Source organism: Zonotrichia leucophrys, chromosome 3 (genome assembly GCF_028769735.1).
Source record: "Zonotrichia leucophrys gambelii isolate GWCS_2022_RI chromosome 3, RI_Zleu_2.0, whole genome shotgun sequence".
Taxonomy (NCBI): domain Eukaryota; kingdom Metazoa; phylum Chordata; class Aves; order Passeriformes; family Passerellidae; genus Zonotrichia; species Zonotrichia leucophrys.
The window spans coordinates 56020611-56043275 of NC_088172.1; the positions used below are offsets into that span (position 1 = coordinate 56020611).

General features: G+C 41.8%; 1 protein-coding gene across 10 annotated transcripts in view; it reads left to right on the forward strand.

Moving 5' to 3' along the window:
• NHSL1 (NHS like 1) overlaps positions 1 to 22665 on the forward strand; it is a 181019-nt gene that overhangs the window by 87850 nt on the left and 70504 nt on the right. The window contains exon 1 of one of the 10 annotated variants that reach the window (XM_064708326.1): positions 1852 to 1898. The exons of 8 other annotated variants lie outside the window; for them this stretch is intronic. In XM_064708326.1, the coding sequence (XP_064564396.1) occupies positions 1883 to 1898 (16 nt within the window). In that variant the 5' untranslated portion in view covers positions 1852 to 1882. Of the gene's footprint in view, positions 1 to 1851; positions 1899 to 18519; positions 18701 to 22665 lie in introns of those variants that run through there. One more of the 10 variants, XM_064708322.1, reaches the window with a different exon arrangement.

Consider the following 22665-nt stretch of genomic DNA (forward strand, 5'->3'; position numbering starts at 1 on the left):
ATACACTTCCCCAAGGGCCCAAGCCTTGCCAGAGGAGTATGTGTCACTGGTGTTATGGCCCAGAGCAAATCAGACTTTTCAGCAATTGTCTCTAAGCTGTGTCTAATTTCTTAGACACTATTATTGTTCCACAGTTGGCTTCCTCTTTCTTGTTTTATTGACACAGTCTTCCCCACTGCCCATGTACAGAACAGACTGCTGGTTTGGGGGCTTTTTTGGTAATTTTTTGGTGGTTTATTTATAAATTATTTATTTTTGTATGGGTTTTTTTGTATTTTCTACTTGTGTTTGTGATTCCCCTAGAATCTGCTGTGTCCTTTCTTAGTTCCCAGTCGATTGATTGCTGGCAGCTGCTCTCAGTCCCTGGTGATTATCACTGATGCGCTTCTTACTTCTCCTTGCAGGTAATTAATGAGTAGATTTAACAAGATTGGACCTTAAAATCCCTCTGGTATCCAAGTAACCTTCCTCCAGCTACAATATGTTTTTGTTTATTTTGCCTCCATAAACTGTTTACTCCCAGAGCCCTCTGAAAAGTTAGGGTAGGACAGAGCACACGCACGCCTGGAGCACCAGCAAATGGAATTAAGGGGTAAAGGGCCCCTTTGCTTCTCAGAGCATAAGGAAATCTTGACATTAGTAGGATTTGACAGAGAAAGGGCAGGCTAAGCTATATAAATGTTCTTTTTTTATTTCAAATTATTCCAATGTAATGTCTCAATTTTTCTGCCACCACAGCCTGCTCATAGTCCACTCTAAAGTGAAGTAACTTTTCTTACATGAGGACAGATATTTGAAATGTTATTTTTTGATATTCTAGCCCAACTAATGGTACTCAGCATCTCATCAACACTGCTTCATCTGGGGTCTGAATTGCTATTTTCAAGGTGTCCGGGCCTGGGCTTATTTTGGAGCTCCACCTAAAGATAACATGTGTTTGCATGCGTTCTTTATTTTCATTTGGCTTTTCATGGAGGATTTTAGGATTTGTGCTTTTGGAGACAGTTGCAATTCTTGTTTGTCCAGCAAGATAGGCTATTCTGACCCTTACCTTGTTCCCTGGTTCTTGTATTTACTGTACAAGGCCAAGCCAGGTTAGTCAACACAACACAACTTAATTTAGACCCAAATACCATGGATAAGCACAGTGCTGGTGGCAGCTCTTTGTTACTGTTATAAAATAAAATGCTTACAAGGTTGTGCTCTTCTATTATGGAAGGTGTCCTCTGCAGAAACAGGGAATAATGTAATAAATCTTTTTAGCCACAACATATCTGGTACTGAGCAGAGGAATCATAGAATGGCTTGGGCTGGAAGGGACCTTAGAGACCTTGTAGTTGCAGCTCCCCTGCTCTGGCCAGGAATATCTCCTTGCAAACCAGGTTGCTCAAAGCCCCATCCAGCCTCGCCTTTGAACACTTCCAGTGATGGGGCATCCATCCACCTGCAGCCTTAAAGCACACAGGCACATGCAGTATTGCAAAAATAAACATTTTCTCCAGCTTGACTGTTCAGATACACGTAGAAGATTTTGAGTTATGAATAAACTCTGTATTTATAGAAGAAGTAGAAAACTGCTCAAAGCACTTTCTGGAGAGCAGACGCGGGGGGAGGATCCCCAAGGGCCGAGTCAGTAATTTGTGAAGAACAGGCGCGCTGGATTACAGTGACTTCCTTCCCTGGCGCTGACCCCTGGATGCCCACGAGCAGCAGGAGGGCAGTGACAAAGGCTGACAGATGATCCGGACTGTCCCTCCCCAGGAGCTGCGGCCCGTCCCGTCAGTGGCCGCGCTCCTCCGGCCGCGTTTCGCCGCGGGCCGGGAGAGAGAGAGGGAGGGAGGGAGGCCGGGCCCCGCCTCGCCGCTGCCCGCCGGGCCGCAGGATGTTCTGCCTGAAAGGTGAGGCTGCCGTGCGGGGTGCGGAGCGGCTGCCGGCTGCCCAGCGGGGCCGCTCGGCCTGGGGGACATCGCGTGGCTTTGTGGCTCCTTTTGTTGTCCCGATCGTGAGGGAAGGTGCCGGGCAGCCCGGCAGACAAAGGCTGGCGCGGGGCGAGGGCAGGAGCGCGGGAGGCGCCGCAAGGCTCCGTGTGGGGAGCGTCGCTCCCGGTGACACAGCAGCAGGGGTGGATTTGCCTTCATTTGGGTTTTCCCCCGCACGGGTGAGATGCCATGGAGCACCCGGAGAAGAGCAGAGAGGTGGTGGGTCGTTCTGTGTTACTGCAGGTGCTTGATAGAAACTCTGCTGCACTGCTGGGTGATCCTTCCTCTCATTCAGAGATGGTGCCCACCGTCGCAACAAGAGTTTTTACGGCCAGTGAGATAGTAATATTTCATCTTTTTAATTGAACTTCTTAAGCACGTGATTCTGAAATTAAAATACTAGGAAAAGCTTACTCGTTTTGTTTCACACTCGTATTTCTATTTTGTTTGGGGTTTTTTTAATTGATATTACTGCTACTTTTCGTACTGAAGTAAGGTGAAAGCTGACACTGGAGAGCCGTTGTAAGGAAGGGTTTAGGAGTTTTTATTAAAAAAACCCATTTCCCTGGGAAAGAATAACAATTACGTTAATTACTTAAGTGCTTATCAGTGCTTGCTCAGAGTGTTTTTCTAAGCTAGTTAGGGACATGGTTTAGTGGTGGACTTGGCAGTGCTGAGTTAACAGTTGGATTCAATGATCTGAGAGGTCTTTTCCAAAGTAAATGGTTCTATGATTCTATAAACCATTGACTACTTTTATTCTGCTAATCTTCTATTAATGCAAAGTTCCCACTAAAGGATCTTGGTACAACCAAGAACAATAGTTCCTTTCCTGTAAATTTCAGAGTAGTGATCCAGTGTTCCTAGGGAAAACCTTAGTGAATTGCACAACACAATTTGCTATGCAGTGGTTTATCTTAAATGAAATTGTTCTCGTGTACAAAAAACCTGCACGGTTTAAAATTTGAAACTCCCCAACAAGAGGTTTTCAATGCACAACAATTCAGCAGATCACTGGAATTACAAAGCAATAAAAGATGAAACTTTTGCTGTAGCATTGATGTTACAGGACAGAAATTCTTTAAATGAAAAGTATAATAGGTAAAAGGTTTTCAAGCCTGTTGAGGCAGCTGAAAACACTGAGACTTCTGTAATCTAGATCACCTGGCTGGAAGTGGACCAAGGAGTGATGTTTTCAGAGATTGTCCTATGTGCAGCAAATGAGCTTGTACAGAAGCAAAATATTTTTGCCTTACATAATTAAATTGAGTTGCTCTAGCTTTTTTCTTTTAAATCCTAAGTTGAATGCATAGGAAAATACTTTTCAAGATTTTCAGGTTTTATTTGTGAATAAGTTGCTAGTTCCAAGACAAAAGCCCATCTAAGTGCTTCTCTTCACAGCCTTCAGGTGCTCCCATCTCCTGAAACATGTATTGGAGTTTGAGCAAAGCTGAGCACCTGCAGCAGAGGCAATCTAGGTGCTAGTTATTGATCTTTGGGACTGAAGGAGTGCAAATGGAATATTTAAATACATTTCCCTGGTAAAGAATTAATTCCTAGGAACATCATGAACTGTTCATTGGCACGTGGTGAAAAATGAGCTCACATTTCTGTGATAACAGCCTGGAGTTTTTCTTTCCTTCATGGCTCTTGTAAAGGCAGAAAGAAAGTGCCAAGAAATGCTGTAAAGTAGGCACGTGTGCTCGCTGCCTGCACTCGGGCAGTATTTTCCGTCCTTGCTTTTCTTACAGCTGTGAATTTGGGAGGGAAGTCTTTTATACTAATAATAGCAAGAAGTTATGAGAGAAGCTATCCATGAAAAATCCCAGGCATGTGCTACTTGCTCTCTGAGAAGAGTTCCATAATAGAAATGCAGATTTTTTTTAATTTTTTTTTTAAAAGATCACAGGGCTGCTCACCAGTTGTCTCATGTGTTGTGTGTATGTAAGGACATTCCTTGGATTCCTTTCTTGGCAATTTTCTCGTGAAATATCCAATGTTTGAAATCAGAAACAGATTTTCTCTGTCTTTAAGTAAATGTGTTTTCCAAGTTGAACTAGACAAGAAAAAATTTGTACTAGTTGGGTTTTTTAATTTAAAGTTTACTTTTTTGTGTGTATAACACCAGACCAAAATGAGGAAGGGGACTTAAAATAATCTAAATTAAGGAATCTATCAAAGTGAAGATTCCTGGCAGAATTACATGAGTCCAGGTTAAGCCTGAATTGATCTTGTGACATATCTTCCCCTGTATTAATTTCATTTTTTTAATTTCTGTTTTGGTTACACATAATCACAACAGGATCCATTATTTTTGTAGTTGTTTTTTATATCATATGCATTATTTTATTAGGGTGAGTAACTTTGAGGACACTTCCTATCTGCAGTTCTTTGATGGATAAAAGCAGTTTGAAAAAACACAGAATAAGTACAGATTGGCAATTAAGCATATGACTAGAAGATTGAAAAACCCCTGCCTCTCAATTCTCTCAGGTTACACCTGTGTGAACCAGTTAAAAAACCCCTATTTCTCAGTTCTCCCAGGTTACACGTGTGTGAACCAATTGAAAAACCCCTACATCTCAATTCTCACAGGTTACCCTGTGTGAACCTTGGGCATGCCAGGTTGGCTCTGTCAGCTGCACCAACAACAGCTCTGTCAGACATGTTGTGTTCTCATGATGTGGGGGAAAATCAGTTTCTGCTTAAGTGCTAGCAAGATTTTACTGTTTAAGACTGCATAAAGCTTGAAGGTTTTGGTCATTAAATGACAGCGTTATTAATTGACACTGAAGGCAGGACAGGATTTGAGGTAGGGAAGGATATGTTGTTCACGGCTGTGGATATCAGCATCTGGGACAGGACCAGCCTTTCTCTGTCCCGTGGCAGTGAATGGAATGGCTTCTAACTGTGCCTGGAAGTATGGTATGAAATTGAACATAACAAAAAGATTGCAAGTGTGGATAATAATGTTCTTGCTGAAGTTAGTCCATGCTCAGAAATACTGAATATATTCTTCTGCTTTTAAGTATCATTCAAGTCCTTCACCTATGGCTGCACTCCTGTTGTCGAATATACTTGAACACCAACAGAACACTGTTTCTGCCTGGATTTGTTTACAATCTCAATGCATTGGAAGGGGCAGCATATATAAAAACAAAGTGAATTTCCAAAGGTAGTGGAATGCCTGGGTGGCAGAGCTACAGCCATGCCTGCGGTGCCTCCCCTGCTTCTTTCTTGGCTCTGTTTGTAGCAGAGATGCAAACCCCAGGGAGTATTTGTGCCATGCTGACCAACTGGGGGAGAATGGAGCACCCCAGTTCTTGCTTCTGCAATTCAGAGGTTGCCTGTAAATACATGTAATCACCTCGTTGTGGAGGCACATTGTCCACTCCTTGGAGCTGTTTCATTGACCGCCTCTGAGGAGCCCCCCAAATGGCACGGGTACAGAACCTGCAGAATGAATGCCTATTGTTTTGCTTTGCTTTTTCTGCTCATGGAACAGGGTGTGGGTGCCTATTTTTTCCGTTAAATTTTTAAGAAGGTCAGTGGCAGGGGGTGAAGCAGGGTGAATATGTTCAGGCGTTGGATAAAAATCTCTTCCGGCAGGTACAGCTGCCTTTCCCAGGGCACATGGGCTTTCACCGTGCTGTGGTGACAACAGAGCCAGACAGATTGAGCTGTGAAATCAGTTAGTATTGAAGCTCTCCATCAGTAAATCTTGAGGTGATGACTGGAAATGTGGAGTCAGGGCACACTGCTGTATGTGCGTGGCCCTCAGTACTTGAACTCAGCTTGTGCTTTTCAAACACTGCACAGTATAAACACACACAGAAAAAGTACTTGATGTTTGTAGTCCCTTTGTTGACTCAGGTGGTATTATTCTTAAGACTATGGAAATTGACTCCTCTACTGTCACAACTGTATAATTAAGACACAGCTTTTCCTTCACATGTGCATTTAATGCACATTTCTGCTCTTCATCTGGGTCTTTATTGCAGGCTGCAACAGGAGCCATTTGCACAATTCACACAGAGCTGCAGTCCTGAGGAGGACCTGTTGGTAAATGAGTCATAGGCAGAAGGATCATCTGCTGTTTTCCTTGATCTACTAATGTTTGCTTTTAAGCAATATCTGTCAAGCCCCTCCATTGTCTGGAGGGCTGCAGTACAATGAATTTGGCCATCACTGTGCAAAGCAATAATAGAGGGCAGTGAATTTCTGTGCCATTGCAGCAAGAAGCCAGCACTTAAAATTAAGCAGTAAAATGCATGCAGGCTAGAGAACATTGTACTACATGTAGAAGCAGCATGCACAGCTTATTGGATTCAAAAGCACTGAAACAATTCCATGTTGAAGTGGTCTTTGAGACAGCACACACATACTCGAAATCTATTAATATCTTCATGAATTTTTCAGTGCTTTAAGCATAGTAATGATTGCAGGTTGTGTAAGTATTGTATTACCAGATTTGTATTCTCTATGCTTGTCATTCTTCTACATTGGCTTTCTCCCCTAGCCCCATCCCCCCCAACAGCATTTTTGCAGAAGGCTGCTGTTACTTCCAGGGAAATGCCATAAACCTTTGTCAACTGGGAGACCTGTTCCCTGTGAAAGCACTTTGCCTGGTATTAAGAAATGGAAATTTTGTTAATTCTTTTATTTGGAGTCCTGTCACAGCTGTGATCTTGCCTGTGGTTAATGGCTGGCAAAACGGTCTATAATTACCTCAGGCATCTCTTTCTAATACTAGCCTAGTCATCCAGAGCATCCCACTTTTTTCTAGCTATATTTAAAAAAAATTCAGAAAATGATTTTGCCATTTGAAGTTCTTGTATAATTTATCTGGACTTTAAAATATTTTAAACTTTATTGCTGGCCACATGCAGATTATAAAAGCACAGCTTATTTAGTCTAGCTGGTAGCTTGGGAGGTAAATACCTCAAGGAGGGAGGAAACCTGTTGAAGTCCAAGGAGAGTATTGGCACAAGATAAATGGTTATGACTGTGTTCTGAATTAATTGAAGTCAGACATTAAAAGGTTCCAAACCATCTGAGGAGGGAAGTTGTGAAACAGACATCCAAACAGGATAATGTGGACAAAGAATGTTTTTAAGATGGTTCTTGATAATGTTGTGGTGAGTTTTAAGTCAGAGTCTCTGGAGCTGGTAAGGGAAGTCTGTGACAGAGAGTTACATGGAAACTTGGGGACAGCATTGCATTTGCACTTTGCATATGTTGTAGTTGTCCCATATTTAAATGCTTCTGTTGGTCCTCCTGTGAAGACCAGGAAGAATTATCCCTTTAAATATGTAATTGCATCTTCTGAAGTTTCTCTTTGTTCTGTGGAGGCTGGCCACAGGAAAAGGCTGGATGAGGAGCATGGTGTGCTGCAGGTTCTCATGGCATCAAACCATCTCACACATGTGCCTGCTCACTCCATTCTTTGCTTTAGACTCAGCAACAGGGACTGCTGAGGTGAAAATTTCCCCAAAAGCTCAGCCTGGTCAGGATTGCTGGACTTTTCCTGTTCTTTTCTACTGCCAGCTGTGCTGCAGTCCCCTTACAAGTTTTATCTTACAGATCTGCTACTTTCAAAGTCTCCAGACCTTGCTGAAACCTTTCAGTTTTCTCTTGCTCTTTTCCTGTGATACACTGTTCTCACGTACCTAGTGAGATACTGCTGTGTCTTACTTCAGGCTGCTTGTTGGTAAGGTCTTCTTGGCCTGTGAAACCTTTAAACCCAGAGACATGTTGAAAATCTGCTCTTTGCAGCATAGCATCCTGGCCCCTTTCTCTTTCTGACTTTTAATCCATCTCCACTTCATTTGAAACCCATCAGTAATGCTGAAACAGAAATACAAGCCAGGAATTTTAGGCACATCCCATAGTTAAGGACTGATACCTGTGGTGCTCAAGCAGAAGCATCTCCAGCATTGGCAGATCCTGCTTTTCAGGAGAGTAATGTGCTTTCTGTCTACATCTCTGCATCTCAGTCATGAAGTCTTGGATTATTTTGTGTGACTTTCAGCCTTAAGAGAATTGCTGCATCTTTAACATGTTTATGTGGGATAAAGAAGCATAATGCTTAAGTAATGAGGAAAACCCAGCTTTTTCCTCCATTCATTATTAAGGCCAACAAGTTGCCAACTCTTGCCTGAAGGCTCAGTTTTCAGGGTAGCTTGTGTTAAAACAGGAGAAAATCTTGCCACCATCTGAATGCACAGGTGGATGCTCTTCAGTCATTCAGGTTTTGCTGTCCTAGTTTCATACCTCAGATGAATCTGAGATCACCAGGAGATTTTTGAAGTTGGGAGCAGCCAGGAGCCATCGTTTGTGCAGCACCTTCTGGAGAGGTGCCCTTCCTCATGCAAACAGGGCTGGAAAACTGAAGGTGGGAACAAGGGCTAGTGTTAACTTCTCTACTTACAGGCAGAGTACTGGAGTAAATGTGGCAGACAAATTAGGAGAACAGAAGAAAATGCAAAGCTGTGTTTCCTGCCTAATGGATACTTGGAAGACAATTTTTTATTCTTTTCAAAACCTTTTTTTTGCTCAATCTTCAGTACACCAATGTGTATTCTCATGAGTCAGTTCATGCTCTGGAGCAGTATTGCTGGTTAGGACAGTGGTCCAGGAGATTGCTGTGGTGAGGGACATCCCACTCTGTCAGGTCACACAGCTTGTAGCTCCACTCTGAAGATCTTGAAGGGTTTCTCATGCTGTTCTCCCATGCAGAGGTTACTCTCATCTTATTGCTTCTCATCTTAAAGAATTGCTTTCCAGTCAGTTAAAAATAATTATATTTTCCTGCTAAAATTTTTAAGCCTGTTCTTGAATTGTCATGCTAAGTTGTGTGGCTTTGCTCCCATTTTTTTTAAGTCTAATGCATAATATAAAGGCTGAGTGACTCTTTTTAAGAACAAAAAGGTTTGTAATCTGTTCAGCTGCAGATTAACCTTGATTCAGTGGCCTATAGTCTGTCAAAGTATGGAATTTTAGGAATACATAATTCTGAAATTACCTGAAGCATAGGCTTGAAGATTATTTTAAAATTATTTTAAAAATAATTTAAATAATATTTTAAAAATATTTAAATTTTTCATGTCTTAGTTTGTGGATTTGATATGGGCCTTGTCATAACCAAGGCATATTGCATTGCTCAGTGAGTCGTTGCAGAGAAGATCCTTCTCTAACAGAAGTCTGGCATATAGGGAGGATTATCAGAAAGGAGACTAATTTTCAAGAGTATTACTTAGAAATTCAATTCTTTGAAATTCAGTTCAAAATTCTAAAAAATTTAGGTTTGATTTTTTTTTTTGCCAGTGAACAGACTGAAAATGAAACCAATAGACAAGTGGGTCTATTAATTTATGGACTTGTATGTGTACAGATGGCTGCTCTTTCCAGTTCATTTTGTGAAGCTGAACCATTTTGACTCTTTTTTTGAGCTGAGCATCAACTCCAGATACAAGAAAGAATGGCCTGGTGGGCTGCATAGCAGTAGCATCTGCATTCAGTCATTTCATTGAAAAGTCAACTCAACTGTTGTAAGAACAGTTGAGTGTTGGCTTTGTAACTTCATATTCCACATGAAAAAGCAGTCCAGCAAGTTTGCTGTTAAAGACACAAAAATGACAAGTCAATATTAATTTTCTGTAAAAAACATGAGACTGTGTAATTGATAGTAAAGTGTTCATCATGTCATACAGATATATTATTGCCTGGGACTTTACAAGAATGTTCTTCTTAGGGTGTGACTTGATCTTGGATTGAAATACTGCTAATTTGTACTGCTCCTCATTAGCTTAATCTTTTCTTTGGCAAGGGGTGCATATTTTTGTCATTATTCTTTCTAATGGAATTTGATGCATTCCTGTAGCCTGATCTGTAAACCCAAGAGTTTACTTACTTTTTTTAGAAAGCCTTTATGTGACCTGTTGGAAAGTAGGTGGGCTGTATTTAGTCACAGTTCATAAGAAGCTAGTGCTAACTGGCTTATCTTGCCTAGATATGATTTGCAAGTAAATGTGACACTTCAGATTAAAAATTTACTACTGAACAAGTCCAGGTTAATGGGATTATATTTGATACTAAGTCTTGTTTTAGTTCTTTTAATGTAATAATTATCTTTGCTGAGTTATGACCATTCCTTAGGCTGCTGACAGAAGCATGTGAAAAGGTTATTTTTTTTCATTGGTTGTGCTTTAAAAAATAATAGAACTATTTTATCTTGAGCATATGCAATGATCATGAGAAGCTATGTCTACATTGGGAAGTTACCATGACAGGAGAGGGATCTGTAGCATGGAGTAGGTGTGACGTCCTTGTGCCTGCAATGCAAACCAGTGGCATGGGATGTGGAAGAGCATCTCTGGGTGGAATTAACATGTGGCTGAAATGTGCCATAGGCAGGAAAACCCCTTCAGGCTGAAAATTGAATAACATGACTATTTAATTTTTGACTTTTAGACAATTAGGTTTGCCATTCTTGCTCCTTTACTGGTGTTTTAATATTGTTGCGTTTATTGTACTGTGCCTAATGAATTAGCTGCTGCTCTGTTGTCTGTAAAACTGTGAATGAATGCTCTGCCCAGCAGAGCTGAATGATGCTCTTCAGTGTTGAATGTTGTGCCCTACAGAATAGAAAATCCTGCCCTGTGGGACTGAGTATTACCTACCATTTTCTATTTTAAATGGATGAACAGAAGATCAGCTCATTTTTTGACATCCTGAGTTTTGTTTTTTTTTTTTACTATATACTGAAGCACCACTCTATTAATAAAGCTGAGTTTCACTTTTTTCCCTTCCCTAGATTCATAGAATCATTTAGGTTGGGAAGGACTGCTAAAATAATCAGTCCAAGGTTAATCCAGCACTGCCAAGTGCCAAGTCCATCACTGAGCTGTGTCCCCAAATGCCACAGATCTTTTAAATACTTTCAGTGATAAGGATTCAACCATTTGTCTGGGCAGCATGTTCCAATGTTTCACAGCCCTTTCAGTGAAAAAATTTTTCCTAATATCCAATTTAAACTTCCCCTGGTGCAACTTGAGGGCATTTCCTCTTGTCCTGTTGTGGTTGCCTGGGAGAAGAGGCCAACCCCCCCCTGGCTGCAGCCAGCTTTCAGGGAGCTCTGGAGTTCTGCCCTGAGCCTCCTTTTCTCCAGGCTAAACACTCCCAACTCCCTCAGCTGCTCCTCATGGCTTGTGCTCCAGACCAGCCTGGTTGTCCTTCTCTGGACACACTCCAGCATCTCAGTGACTTTACTGTAGTGAGGACTCGAGGTGTGACCTCTTCAGTGCTGAGTACAGGGGGACAGTCACTGCCCTGGACCTGCTAGCCACGCTATTCCTTGTGCAGGCGAGGATGCCACTGGCTGCCTTGGCCAACATGCTGGGTCATGTTCAGACACTGCTGACCGGCACTTCCAGGTCCTTCTTTGCCAGGTGGCTTTCCAGCTGTTCTTTCCCTTGCTTCATGGGCTTGTTGTGACCCAGTGGCAAGACCTGGACTTGGCATTGTTGAACCTCACAGTTGTCCTCGTACCACTGATCCAGCCTGTCCAGATCCCTGTGCAAGAGCCTTCCTGCCCTCCAGCAGACCAACAGTTCTGCCCAGCTTGGTCCCTGCAAACTGAATGAGGGTGCTCTTGATCCCCGGGATCACTGATAAAGATATTAAACAGGACTGGCCCCAACACTGATCCCTGGGGAACACCACTAGCTGCCAGCTGGTTGTAACTCCATTCACCACCACTCTCTGGGCCCAGCCATCCAGCCAGGTGTCTCCCCAGCCAACTCTGCACTCAGCCAAGTTATGGGCTGCCCATTTCTCCAGGAGAATGCTGTGGGAAATTCTTAAAGGCTTCACTAAAGTCCAAGCAGACAATATCCACAGCCTTTCCCTCATCTTACACAGAGCTTAAAAGCAGTTCTTTATGGGGTACTTACTCAAACACTGACCATGTAAAACCAAAATGTTTTAGAAGTACTCACTAAAAGAAAGGAGTCATCTCAGTACAGATTTGCATTTGTTTTACCATTTTTGTTGTTTTAATTCTTGAAAGCCTTCCTGACTCTCCATGGCACACCTGGCCAAAGCAGACCTTCCCGGGAACATGCGTGTCCAGGAGGTGGCACTGCGTTTTTGACAGCGGTGGTGGAGTACATGAACAGAAGGCAGCGTCGTCAGACCATTTCTTCCAGAAGGAGGAGGGCGAGGAGGCTGCAGCCTTCTGACTGAAGGCTGCTTTCTAACAGTGGCTTTTATCAGGCAGTGTAGGTTGCTTTGGCTTTTGATTTGAAAACCCCACTGTGTGTGAACTCTTCCAGTGGGCTGTGTGGGTGGCAGAGAGGTCACTGGTGCTATGTATCAGGAAGGTGCTTCCCTCTTTGGGCTTTTTAATCCATTAAAAAGAATTGTGCGAGATAATAGGAGTGGGGAGATGACTTCTTTCTCTTCCTGTTACCATGGTAATAAGTTTAATGAGCAGACCTGAACTGGGTAATCCTACCCAGCCCTGTCTGCATTGCCGTTTATATGAAGTGTAAAATAAGCTGGTAGAATGTGACTCCTTTGCTCTCAGAGTGTGTGGGTGTGCCAGCGTGGCTGACACTGCCATCCATTGTGGCCCCAGACTGGAAACCACCTTCTCCCCTGGCTTCTGGCAGCATCATCTTTTGTTCTGTGTTCAGAAGGAGCAGAGATGTGTGGGACTCAACTGCTAGAGCAAGGCAGCAAGAATAGCTTGTTTCAACTATCAGCAGTAATATCTAGTTGCTTCTGTTTCACCAGTAGCCTTATCTGCTGCCCCAAACATGTCACCCCCTTCCCAAAGGTGGTCCACAGAATGCAGAGACCAGAGCACTTTATTTTTGTATGGCAGCAGAACTAAACCAGAAAGGCACAGAAAGGCTTCTCTGAGTTACCTGCTACTTATATGGCTGGCTTTAATTGTTTTCTTGTTTAAATATTGCAAAGCAGTGATCTAGTGTTAATATCAAACATACAGTATTGCCTGTTGCTCTTAAGAAGGCTTTTTAATTGAAAGTAGAGATGAATAATTAGAACACAGAAGTGTATTTTAAAATATTTAAGACTGCCAATAATATAATACAAAGTATGTTTTTCTTGTCTAGTGTCTTATGTCCTGTATATCAAAATTCTTATTGAATTAAAAATAATTGCAGAGGGCTATTACATAACAGCAAAGGAAAATTAAATTAAGATATGAAAGAGAGGGTAATGGGTATGTTCAGAGTTGGTGCAGCAGAGGAAATACAGGCATGCAGATTCCTAATGATCCTTGTACATTATGTTTGCTTTTGTTGCTGTTGGTTTTTGTTGTGTTTTACAGGTGCTTGCTATACAATGGTTTGCAGATTGGGTGTCCTTGCAGAGGGCTGAGGTTGCCTAGGGATGACCTTGAATCTGGCTATGTGGGTACCAGGAATTAAGCTAGCCAAATGCCCCATCATTCAGGGATTTGCCTTCCGTTTGTTTGGTACACGTTTGCTGTACCTTTTTACAAATCATATTTGCTTGTTAGGACTACTTTTAGCTGCTGTGCCAGTCAAGCTCTTTAAGCTGCACAAGACTTAATACTTATATCCCTTTAAAAAAATTAAAGAGCTAAAAGCTCATAGATGCTGTGTGATCACAAGCATATGATAAAAATAAATCCATTGAAAGTAGCAGGGGACAGAGCTAATGCTGGAGAATGTGAATATGGCAAATGGAGAGAGCTTTCTGGAACATCACAAAGCTTTGTGTGCCTTTCTGCCACCCTGGGTCCCTTTCATCTCCCTTGCACCCTGATGTCTGTTGGCATTGTGCAAGCTCCTCAAATGCTGGGCTTGCTTTAGACACTGTAAAGCTGATACCTCCTGCTCACTTCCTGTTTGAGAGATTCGTGTGCAGTTAAAAAAGCAGTTTTACAGTACCTCAAGTGGGGCTTTTTTCCTCTTTGTTTTGAAATTCTTTAGCTTTTGTCTGCTGTATTTGTGTTAAGGAACATGAGTTAAGACTCCATGCACACTGTATGTACAGGAAAGAGGAAAGTACGTGCACAGGCCAGGAGAGCAGGACATCCCATGTCCAATCTGGCATTTCCACCAAAGGATGCTGGGGTGTTCCACCATGACGGACATGTCCTGATTCTTGTTGTGTCTTGAGCTGTCCATCTGTAAAAGGAGGATACTTCTCTTTGAGAGTGTTATTTTGAGGATCAGTTAATGCTATATGGTCCAATTAAATTTGTTTAATATATAAATTTTTCCCCCCTGTTTGTTTTATTTAAGTACAATTTAAAAGCTCCACCTGCTCATTCAAAAAGCCCAGAACAATTCATCAATTCATTGGTGCTGAAAATAGAATCCATGTCTAATTAGGGCAAAGTTTATCCCCGTGGATTTCTATGAGCTGTCTTTAATTTCCAGTTTGGCTGCTGGAAATTACTTCATTTGATGGTTTTGTTGTGCAAGGTGTCCATAAAATTGCTGTTGTTTTATGACATGGTGCATATTACCTTCTATCCAGAGGATCTAGAAATTGTACATAAAGGCTGATGATATAATTCCTTATCTAGCATACTTACAAAGATTATCTTAATGCCTGAGTAGAGCTGACATGACAATCCTTTGTGATTCCATATTCCCTGAGTTCCCAATAGATGTATCCTATATATTTTTAAAACTCCTATGTGTAATACTCATCAGTATCATTACTGTTCTCAGAGCTCAGGACCATATATGCTTGTCTAATAAAAAGGATAATGTTTTCTTTGGTTGTTTTTGCTTTATAATTTAATTTCTTGTAATCACTGAGTTAGTCACAGTTTTGTGAGTCTGTCAAACTCCTAAAGATATTTTTGTTTAACAAAACATTTCCAGTATAATGCAATATTGATGGCATTTTCTGTAATTATTCTTAATTATTCAGGCTCTCTGTAATAGAGTCTGAGTGTAAGGAGATGGTTTAGCAAAAATGAAATATGCTGATGAAGGTTAATATGCATGTATAACAGCCTGCTCAGAGCATTCATACTAGCATTACTAATAGTTCAATTTTTAAACGGCATGAAAAAGAATAATAAAGGAAATAAAATGTTACTTGTGGGAAATCTTTCTATAAATGATAGCTCAAGGCTGAGAAAAATGAACAGCCTTACTTTTTTGTATTTGAAAACATAAAGCTGTGCTACAGCTGCAGTAGAATAAGTGAAGATTAATGAGAAGTTTTGTGATAAAATTTTGACTTTATCAAACTTAGGCTTTTGCTCCTTATAGGCATAGCATAAAGAAATTGTTTTTTTTAATAGGATTTTTGGGGGGAGAGGAAGAGGCAATGTACACAGTGTCTTTCTCACATGATAATGGTACATTTTGACAGCTCTTTACGGTTTTACATTTACTAATAGCTGAAACTATAACCATCACCAAATCATTTATCATTTATGTTACCAAGGTCTTCCCAGCTTCAGGGAAGAACAGATTTATTCTTCAAGTAAAAAACTTATGGGGACATTAATGCCTACCATATGGTAAATATACTTGTTAAACTGGATTTGAGCCATGATCCCATTATTGTGCTTCAGCCTTGCTTCGTGAGCATGCATTGGAAACATGGATAATTGAGTGTGTACTCTGGAGAAGTGCATGGTAAATGTCATGGGGACTCCAGGGCAATATGTTATCCTGTGTCACCTTGCTAAGTGTTTGGGAGCATGGGAGTCTGCTGAACACTGAGCTGTTGGTGTCCCGTGTCTTCTTGCTCTTGTGTTTGTGCTGCATGTTACCTAATAATACTGGCTTGGTGTGCAGATCAACACTGAACTTTTATGTCAGATAACATGATTGTGTAGAATAGAAAGACTGCATGCAAACATCAGCCAGTATCCTTTAGAAAATGTAATCTGATAGTGTGATTTTGAGTTATTAAAATTTAAAAAACCAATAAAACCCAAACCAAACAAATAAAAAACCCCATAACTGAAATCCACCCATATTCTTATGTATGTAAGAAGAGATACTGTTCCTATCTGCAGGAAAAATAAATGCAAGTTTCAGTATACACTTTTATCAATAGCATCAGAGTGATGCTCTGAAGTTTTGTGCATCACATCTCTGGCAGTGACTCTTCCCAGGACCCTGACAATCACAGGGAATTGAAAGGGTGAGGCAGCAGGCATGGTGGCTAGACGGGCTGGTTGCAGCGGTCCCCTTAGGGAGGCGGTAACAGGGCCTCCTTATGAACTGCTTCACTGACAGCTCTCGTGGGGTTTAATTCCGCCCAGGACCACTGTCTAGACATTCATTTATTCTGGCAGACACAAGAGTATCAGCATGGTTGATGAGTGAATTGAGCTCTGCTAATGTTAATCACAGTTTGTCTTTCTCATAGTCTGATGAGTAAATGTACTTGGCTTTGTAAATTTGTATTTGCCTCAAAGGCCTGTTTGCCAGCGTTCAGTGTTTGGCAGTGAGTTTCTTCTATCTGTATGGACAAGGCAGAGGTACCAGCAGCTATTGCCCTTGCTGTTGGCATGTTTTCTCCTCTCCATCCATATTTTTGCACATACTTGAAATTGTTATCAAAAAGTATAAAATTGCAGGCAGGGCTTGTTTCATCCCTATTTATTAAAGATATCTGGCACAGTTTGCTATATGACCCATTTACATCTGTTTGCAAATTTGCTGAGATTCAGTCATGAGAGATGTGTATGAAAGGCTTTATAGTGAAAATTATTTGCTCAGACTGCTGTGCAAAGTAACAGGATGTTAAATGAAAAAACCCAAACAAACAACCTGCGCCCGCCAAAGCAGCCCGTTGTTGGTGAACTCCCTGTGCTGTGCCAGCAGTGTTGAGTCAGCGCTGCAGAGAGGCTGTGCTGGCTGTGGCTGTGTGGGGTGTGTGTCTGGAGGCTGGTGCCGCTGCTGCAGGGCCGTGGGCAGCTGGCGTGTGTGTGCGCCCCGGCAGCAGGAGATGCACGAGTGTGGCTGGGGAGAGAGGAGATGTGCATCTCTGCTGGTGGTGGTGTTAAACACTGGGCTTGGCTTGGTTTTTTCTTCCTGACCAAAGTTTATTGTAGCTCCCAAACAAACACCGCACATTAAAAGCCTTTTTTAATATGTGTAAATACTTACATTTTGCTGCTGTGCTGCTATATATAGAGCAGCCACTTCCATGAATGGTATTGGCTGCAATCAAAGCATTTATAAAGAACAGTTAAGAAAGCAGACTAAGAATTGTTCTTTGTTGTACTTTACTCAGGTTTTGATATCTTCCCTTTATTAAGAAACAAATATTCTCTAATGTAATATTTCAAACAACATAAACCTTTAAAAATTGCTGAAGACAGCAGTTCATGCACTGTGCTCTCTTCATGTGACATCTTCCTTGCTGTCCCAGTCTGGCTGTGCTGTTACAGCCAATTCAGAAGCCTAGGATGGGCACTCTTCCTGAATCCCAGAGAATAACAGTACAGGAGATTATGTTTGACAATGTTAGCAGCATGGAAACTTGCTTACTAGTGCAGTATTTAGGAGAGGTGCCATGGACTAGTGACTTGTGAATAAGGCTAAAGAACTGAGAATACCTTGACTTTAATCCTGGCTTTTCCACTGCGTGGGCAGGTTACTAAATCCCTTTGAGACTATGTCTTCATCTTTAAATAGGAATAATAGGTACTCTGTAGAGGCACTGTGAGGGTGTATGTATTTATGCAATACTACAGGGAAGCTGATAACTGCTTATGGTTTGTGTTCAGCATCAATCCAGTTATAGTCTAACCTAGAGGATACCATCATCTTTTGGTATCAAACATTACAGTTCTAACTTTGAAAGAGAACTTCTTTAATAAAATCCAGACACTGAAATCATGACCCTTTGCCCTTTTTTCTTTAGTCTGTATGTTTTTTTCTGCTTTTGCATTCTAGAAGAAGGTATACGTTCTTGTTCTTGGCAGGTTCCTGCCCAGTTAGGGTTCTGTAGCTGCCAGTGTCACGGCAATTATAGTAACTTAGCTTTAAATAAGCTTCTTGGAGTGGCCATCTGTGTGTGGCTGTAGTACCTGTTGTTCAGAGTGGTGAATAATCGGGGATAAGGCTTAAGAGAAGGCACGGGCTGGAGCGGCAGCAGAGAGGGGCTGGGTCGAGGTCTGTGGCAGGTCACTGGGTTTCCCAGCTCTCCGCAGCCTCTGCTTTCCTGCTTTGGCTGTGAGCCGCGGGCGGGAGCAGGGCAGGACAGGGCAGCCAGCACCTACGGTGGGCTGCTTAAACAGGTGCTTGATTTCTTTTGTTGCCGTTTTCCTTCTTTTTCAAGGATTTACAGAATCCTATTCCAAGCAGTTTTCGGGATATCCGAATAGCTCAGCTTGCCTAAGTGCGAAGGAGGAGAAAATCTTTTCCTCGCCAGCCTTTTGAATGCGTCCGCTCAAGGGTTATAAGCAGGCCACTCCCTTCTGCTGGGAGCTAGCCATTGGGGACAGCAGGGACATCCTTGAGAGCAGCATCTCACAATGATCGCCTATGTGCACTGCCTGCCCGCCGAGCCCATGGTCGGCTGCCTCGGCAGGAGCAAGTGGCAGCCCAGCTGCAACGATGAGGAGGAGGAGGAACTCATCCCGCTCTATTCCGGCAAAATGGGCAACGCTCACGCCAAGCTGCCTGGGCGCCTCAAGAAAAAGTTTCTGAGCAAAGACGACAACTCCTTTTGGCCAAGTAAGATCAGTTCCTGTTCCTTAGCTATTTTGGTCATTTAGTATTACATTGTCATCACTGAAAAAACAACTGAATAAAACAAACATAAACAAGGAAAATACTCTTATTTCTCTTCTGGAGGATGAAGGCGTTGGGAACAATTTTCTTACAAAAGTAATGTATTTGCCCTTCAGGACAGTGCTGCATGTAAATATTGTATCTGATGGGGCTGCTAAGTTGATACAGGATGGTACTGTTTTGTGCATGTGATATGTCTGTGTTTGAGAGGTCTTGAGCACTCGCTTTCAGTTCAATAATGCTCCTTTTCAGCAAAATGATTGTTTTAGATGAGTGGAACTGTTGACGTAGCACTGTAATTGAAAGCTATAGGAACAATCAGTGGATGAAAAGGCCAGGAAAAATAAGAAAAAGGTCTGACAGACTCAAAAGGTGCTTAATGCAGTTGATGAGTACTTATTTAAAAAAACAGTCAGCTTTTGAATAACCTTTGGTCTAAGGTTATTTTCTCTCTGAATGTGAGAAGAAAGAATTCCTGAATTGTGATGACTCTCCTTTTTAAATCTGAATAGTTTCAAGTTTCACTGGCAAATACAGATGGGAAATAAGGAGAGAAGAGGACAGACAATAGTAATGTTCAGCTGTTTTGTTTTTAGCCTTAATGCCTGCCTTCCCGTCTTTTCTGGCCACCTAAGCAAAGGCACCCAGCTGTTTGTGGAATGGTTGTCTATTTCTATGGCAGAAAAGTCTATTTAAGGGTGATGGGGGAGAAATTTCACAAGACAAAGAAAGCTTTTCCTGCAAAAGCCAGCTGGCTGGCTATCTTGTGCCAGGGCTTTTGGGGGCAAAAAAAAGGTACATGAGTATATTTACAGCTATATTGATTTTTCTTTTTCTCATTAGTCTCACACTGACTATCTGGCAGTGGTTCATTATTACCAGGAATTGAAAAATCCCCATCTTGCCACGTGATGCTAACACTGATTAGCAAAACTATCTGTATTTTGTTTTCTGAATTACCATATTCTCCATTCATTACTAAGCAAGCTTCATTTGATGTCCCCTCCTGTAGGAGGAGTGTGAATTACATGATTGTTTCAGGCCTTTTTCAAGAGCAGGTAATTTTTTATACTGCATGCAAAGAAGAATCCATGTCTTCTGCTGAATTTTTGTATTTTTGAGCACAGGGTCAATTCAATTCTGGTTCATTCAGAGGGAAAATGAAAATTCTTCCTTTATGTAAAACTATATAGTCACTGTCAGACCTAGGGAAGCCCTGAAGTTAGGGACTAGGAAGCAGCTTCTAGGGATGCTCTTAGGGAGGAGAATATGGCCCTTCTTGCCCCAGACAGCCTGGGGTGTGTGTATGTGTCTTCTGGGATTTGCTGGATGACAGGTTAGTTCATTCCTACAGAGTTGTGAGCTGACTGAATTTCAGAGCTGGTTCTCGCAGTGCCCTCAGAGGTTGCTCAGAGCATTGTGAGCAACCGCTCTGTTTGAATCTGCTTCTCAGGAGTGTGGAAATGGGATTGAGGAGCATGGGCAAGGAACTCAGAAATCTCTACTCCCTCACTGCAGCCTCCCTCGTTTTTCTCTTTCAGCTGTCCATAGGGAAAGCATCCCCTTCTCTCTAAAATGTGCCTGAATTGAAATTATAAAACTTTCCAGAAGATATTTGACAATTGTGTCCATGTATGTAATTTCACTGATTTATAGTACAACACTTACAATAAGCAATTGAATTATTTGACTTGTGATCTAACAAAGCTATTTAAGCAGTTTTTGGTCCTTAGCAATGAACTTTCACATGTTTCAGACCAAGTTTATTGCGGTATTCCTTATGTTGAATTTCACTGATATCTGGTATGACCATTTTATTTGTTCTTTCTGAATTCCAAATCCTCACAGTCTCAATGAAATTTTTTCATTGAGACCGTGAACGACAAAAATCAGTCACCCTGCTTTCTGGCCTGACTTTTCCCAGAACCTCTGGTGCTTCAGTGGTGGTGTCCCAGCACAGTACAAGTGTGTAGATTGTGGTGCACCAGCTCTGCCTCATTGGCCCCTTTCTTACTCGTTCCCAGTCCATAGGAACAAAAGAATAGCAGAGTAATTAAGCCATCAGTTAAAAGTGTTATGGGTGGGGCAGGTACTATTTCTCTTTGAGTAGGGAGACTGTCACTTTAAACTCTGTTAATGTTTATTTTAAGGAACAAAAGTGTTTAAGAGTGGAAGTGCTTTCTGGGACCAGGTCAAGTGATAACTGCAAAGCACAGCAGGGGATTATTGGCTGGGCTTTATCTCTGTTGATAAAGGCCTCCCTTTGGGGTCCTTATCCAGCTTCATGAGAACTGCGCTTGGAGAGCTTTCACAGTGCTGATACACTCCACAGAAAATGCTCCCAGTAGTGTTAGGGTTGTTTGAAAACATCATACAGTCAAATTATTTGAACTTCCTCGTGGGCTGGGGGGGCATCCTCACTGAGGGGATCTCAGTAGTTTGCAGCAGTGGTCCTTGTCCTCCTGCTGCCAAATAATCAAAATACTTATGGTGTGATGTAGCAGCCATAATAATCAGGTTACCATTTTAGGGTTTGAAGGTTTTTTAAGCTGTTGTGATTATTCTGATAAAACTGTTAATTAGTCATGTTGTGAAGTGAAAGTTCTGCATTACCAGCTCAGCCTTGTTCCAGCATCTGTGATGCTGTTCTTCTGCTGTTCTTTGCTGCCAGACTGAGTGCAAATAGACAGTGTAGGATTAAATTCAGAGTGCAGCAGTACATCCTTCAACAGCCTGTCTGCCTGCCAGAAAAGCAGTATTACAGTGGTGCTGGGGCTGTCACCGTCACATGTTCATTCACAATTGCAAACTCCAGTGGAGCTGAGTGTTTGATAACTGGTTTTCCTGCAACAAAGTTAAAGTGAGTTACTCCACTGGCCAGATCTGGCACAAATGTCAGGGGCTTGGTTTAGTTTGGTTTAAATGCCTGCTGAATTGAAACATGAGGCAGTGAGACACTGCTGGCAGTGACTGCTGCTTTGGGAGGCTGTCACCTCCTCCTGGTTAGAGCATCACCTGCCTCTTGTAGTTCCCATTGCCACTTGATAGTTTATCAAATTTGCAAAGTTTAAAGGTGTAGTATGCTCTTGCCAGCTTTTTGTGATGATAAAGTTTTGATAAGGAGTTGGGAGTTTTTTCTGTCTTTTACAGATGCAGGAGCAAGCCAGTGGCAATATCAGATTACTTTTAATGTTTGTTAAACAAGTAGCTTCAGTTACTGGGATTTTTTCTCAGTGTTTTGTTGCCTGCTAGCTCATGAAAGACTGCTTTCTTCTTCTTTATCCATATCTGTAAAGCTGAGAATTGTCTGTATGATTTGTATTTTGTGAAAAATATAAAATTTGAAATAACAACTAGATCTATTTATACATTAATAGCATATTGTGAACCAAGTTGGGTATTTCATTATCCACTGTCTGCTATGCTTTTTTCCAGGTTTCTCTTCCAATAGCTATGAGATTTAAATTTCTCTATATAAGGGTGTTAGACAAAAAAGAAAAAGATGCCAGAATCCTTGCAAACTGGGAGGATTCATTCTTTGCTGTCTCATGTGAAACAAAGGCTGAATTGCTTTCCATCTCTGCAAATTCTGGGCTGTGTGGAGCACTGAGCAAGCCTTTGTGGCCTTTCGTGCCCTAAGTGACACAAGGACTCAGTCTCTGTGGTAAATGGCTGGGACAGCTACTTACAGAGCCTAGTGCAAGTGGCTGGCCACCCTCATTCCCAGTTTTATCTGCTGCATCCAGCTCATACCATAACAGCTGACATAGTGGATTGCCCCAGAAAAAGCCAGGAACTGGTTTGTTTTGAAACGAAAGAGTAAATTTGATGTAATTTTTATTACATGTCTAAAAAATGGGGGAATTCCCCTCTCCCTCCTTCCTTTTCTCTATGTGTTTTTAATGTCT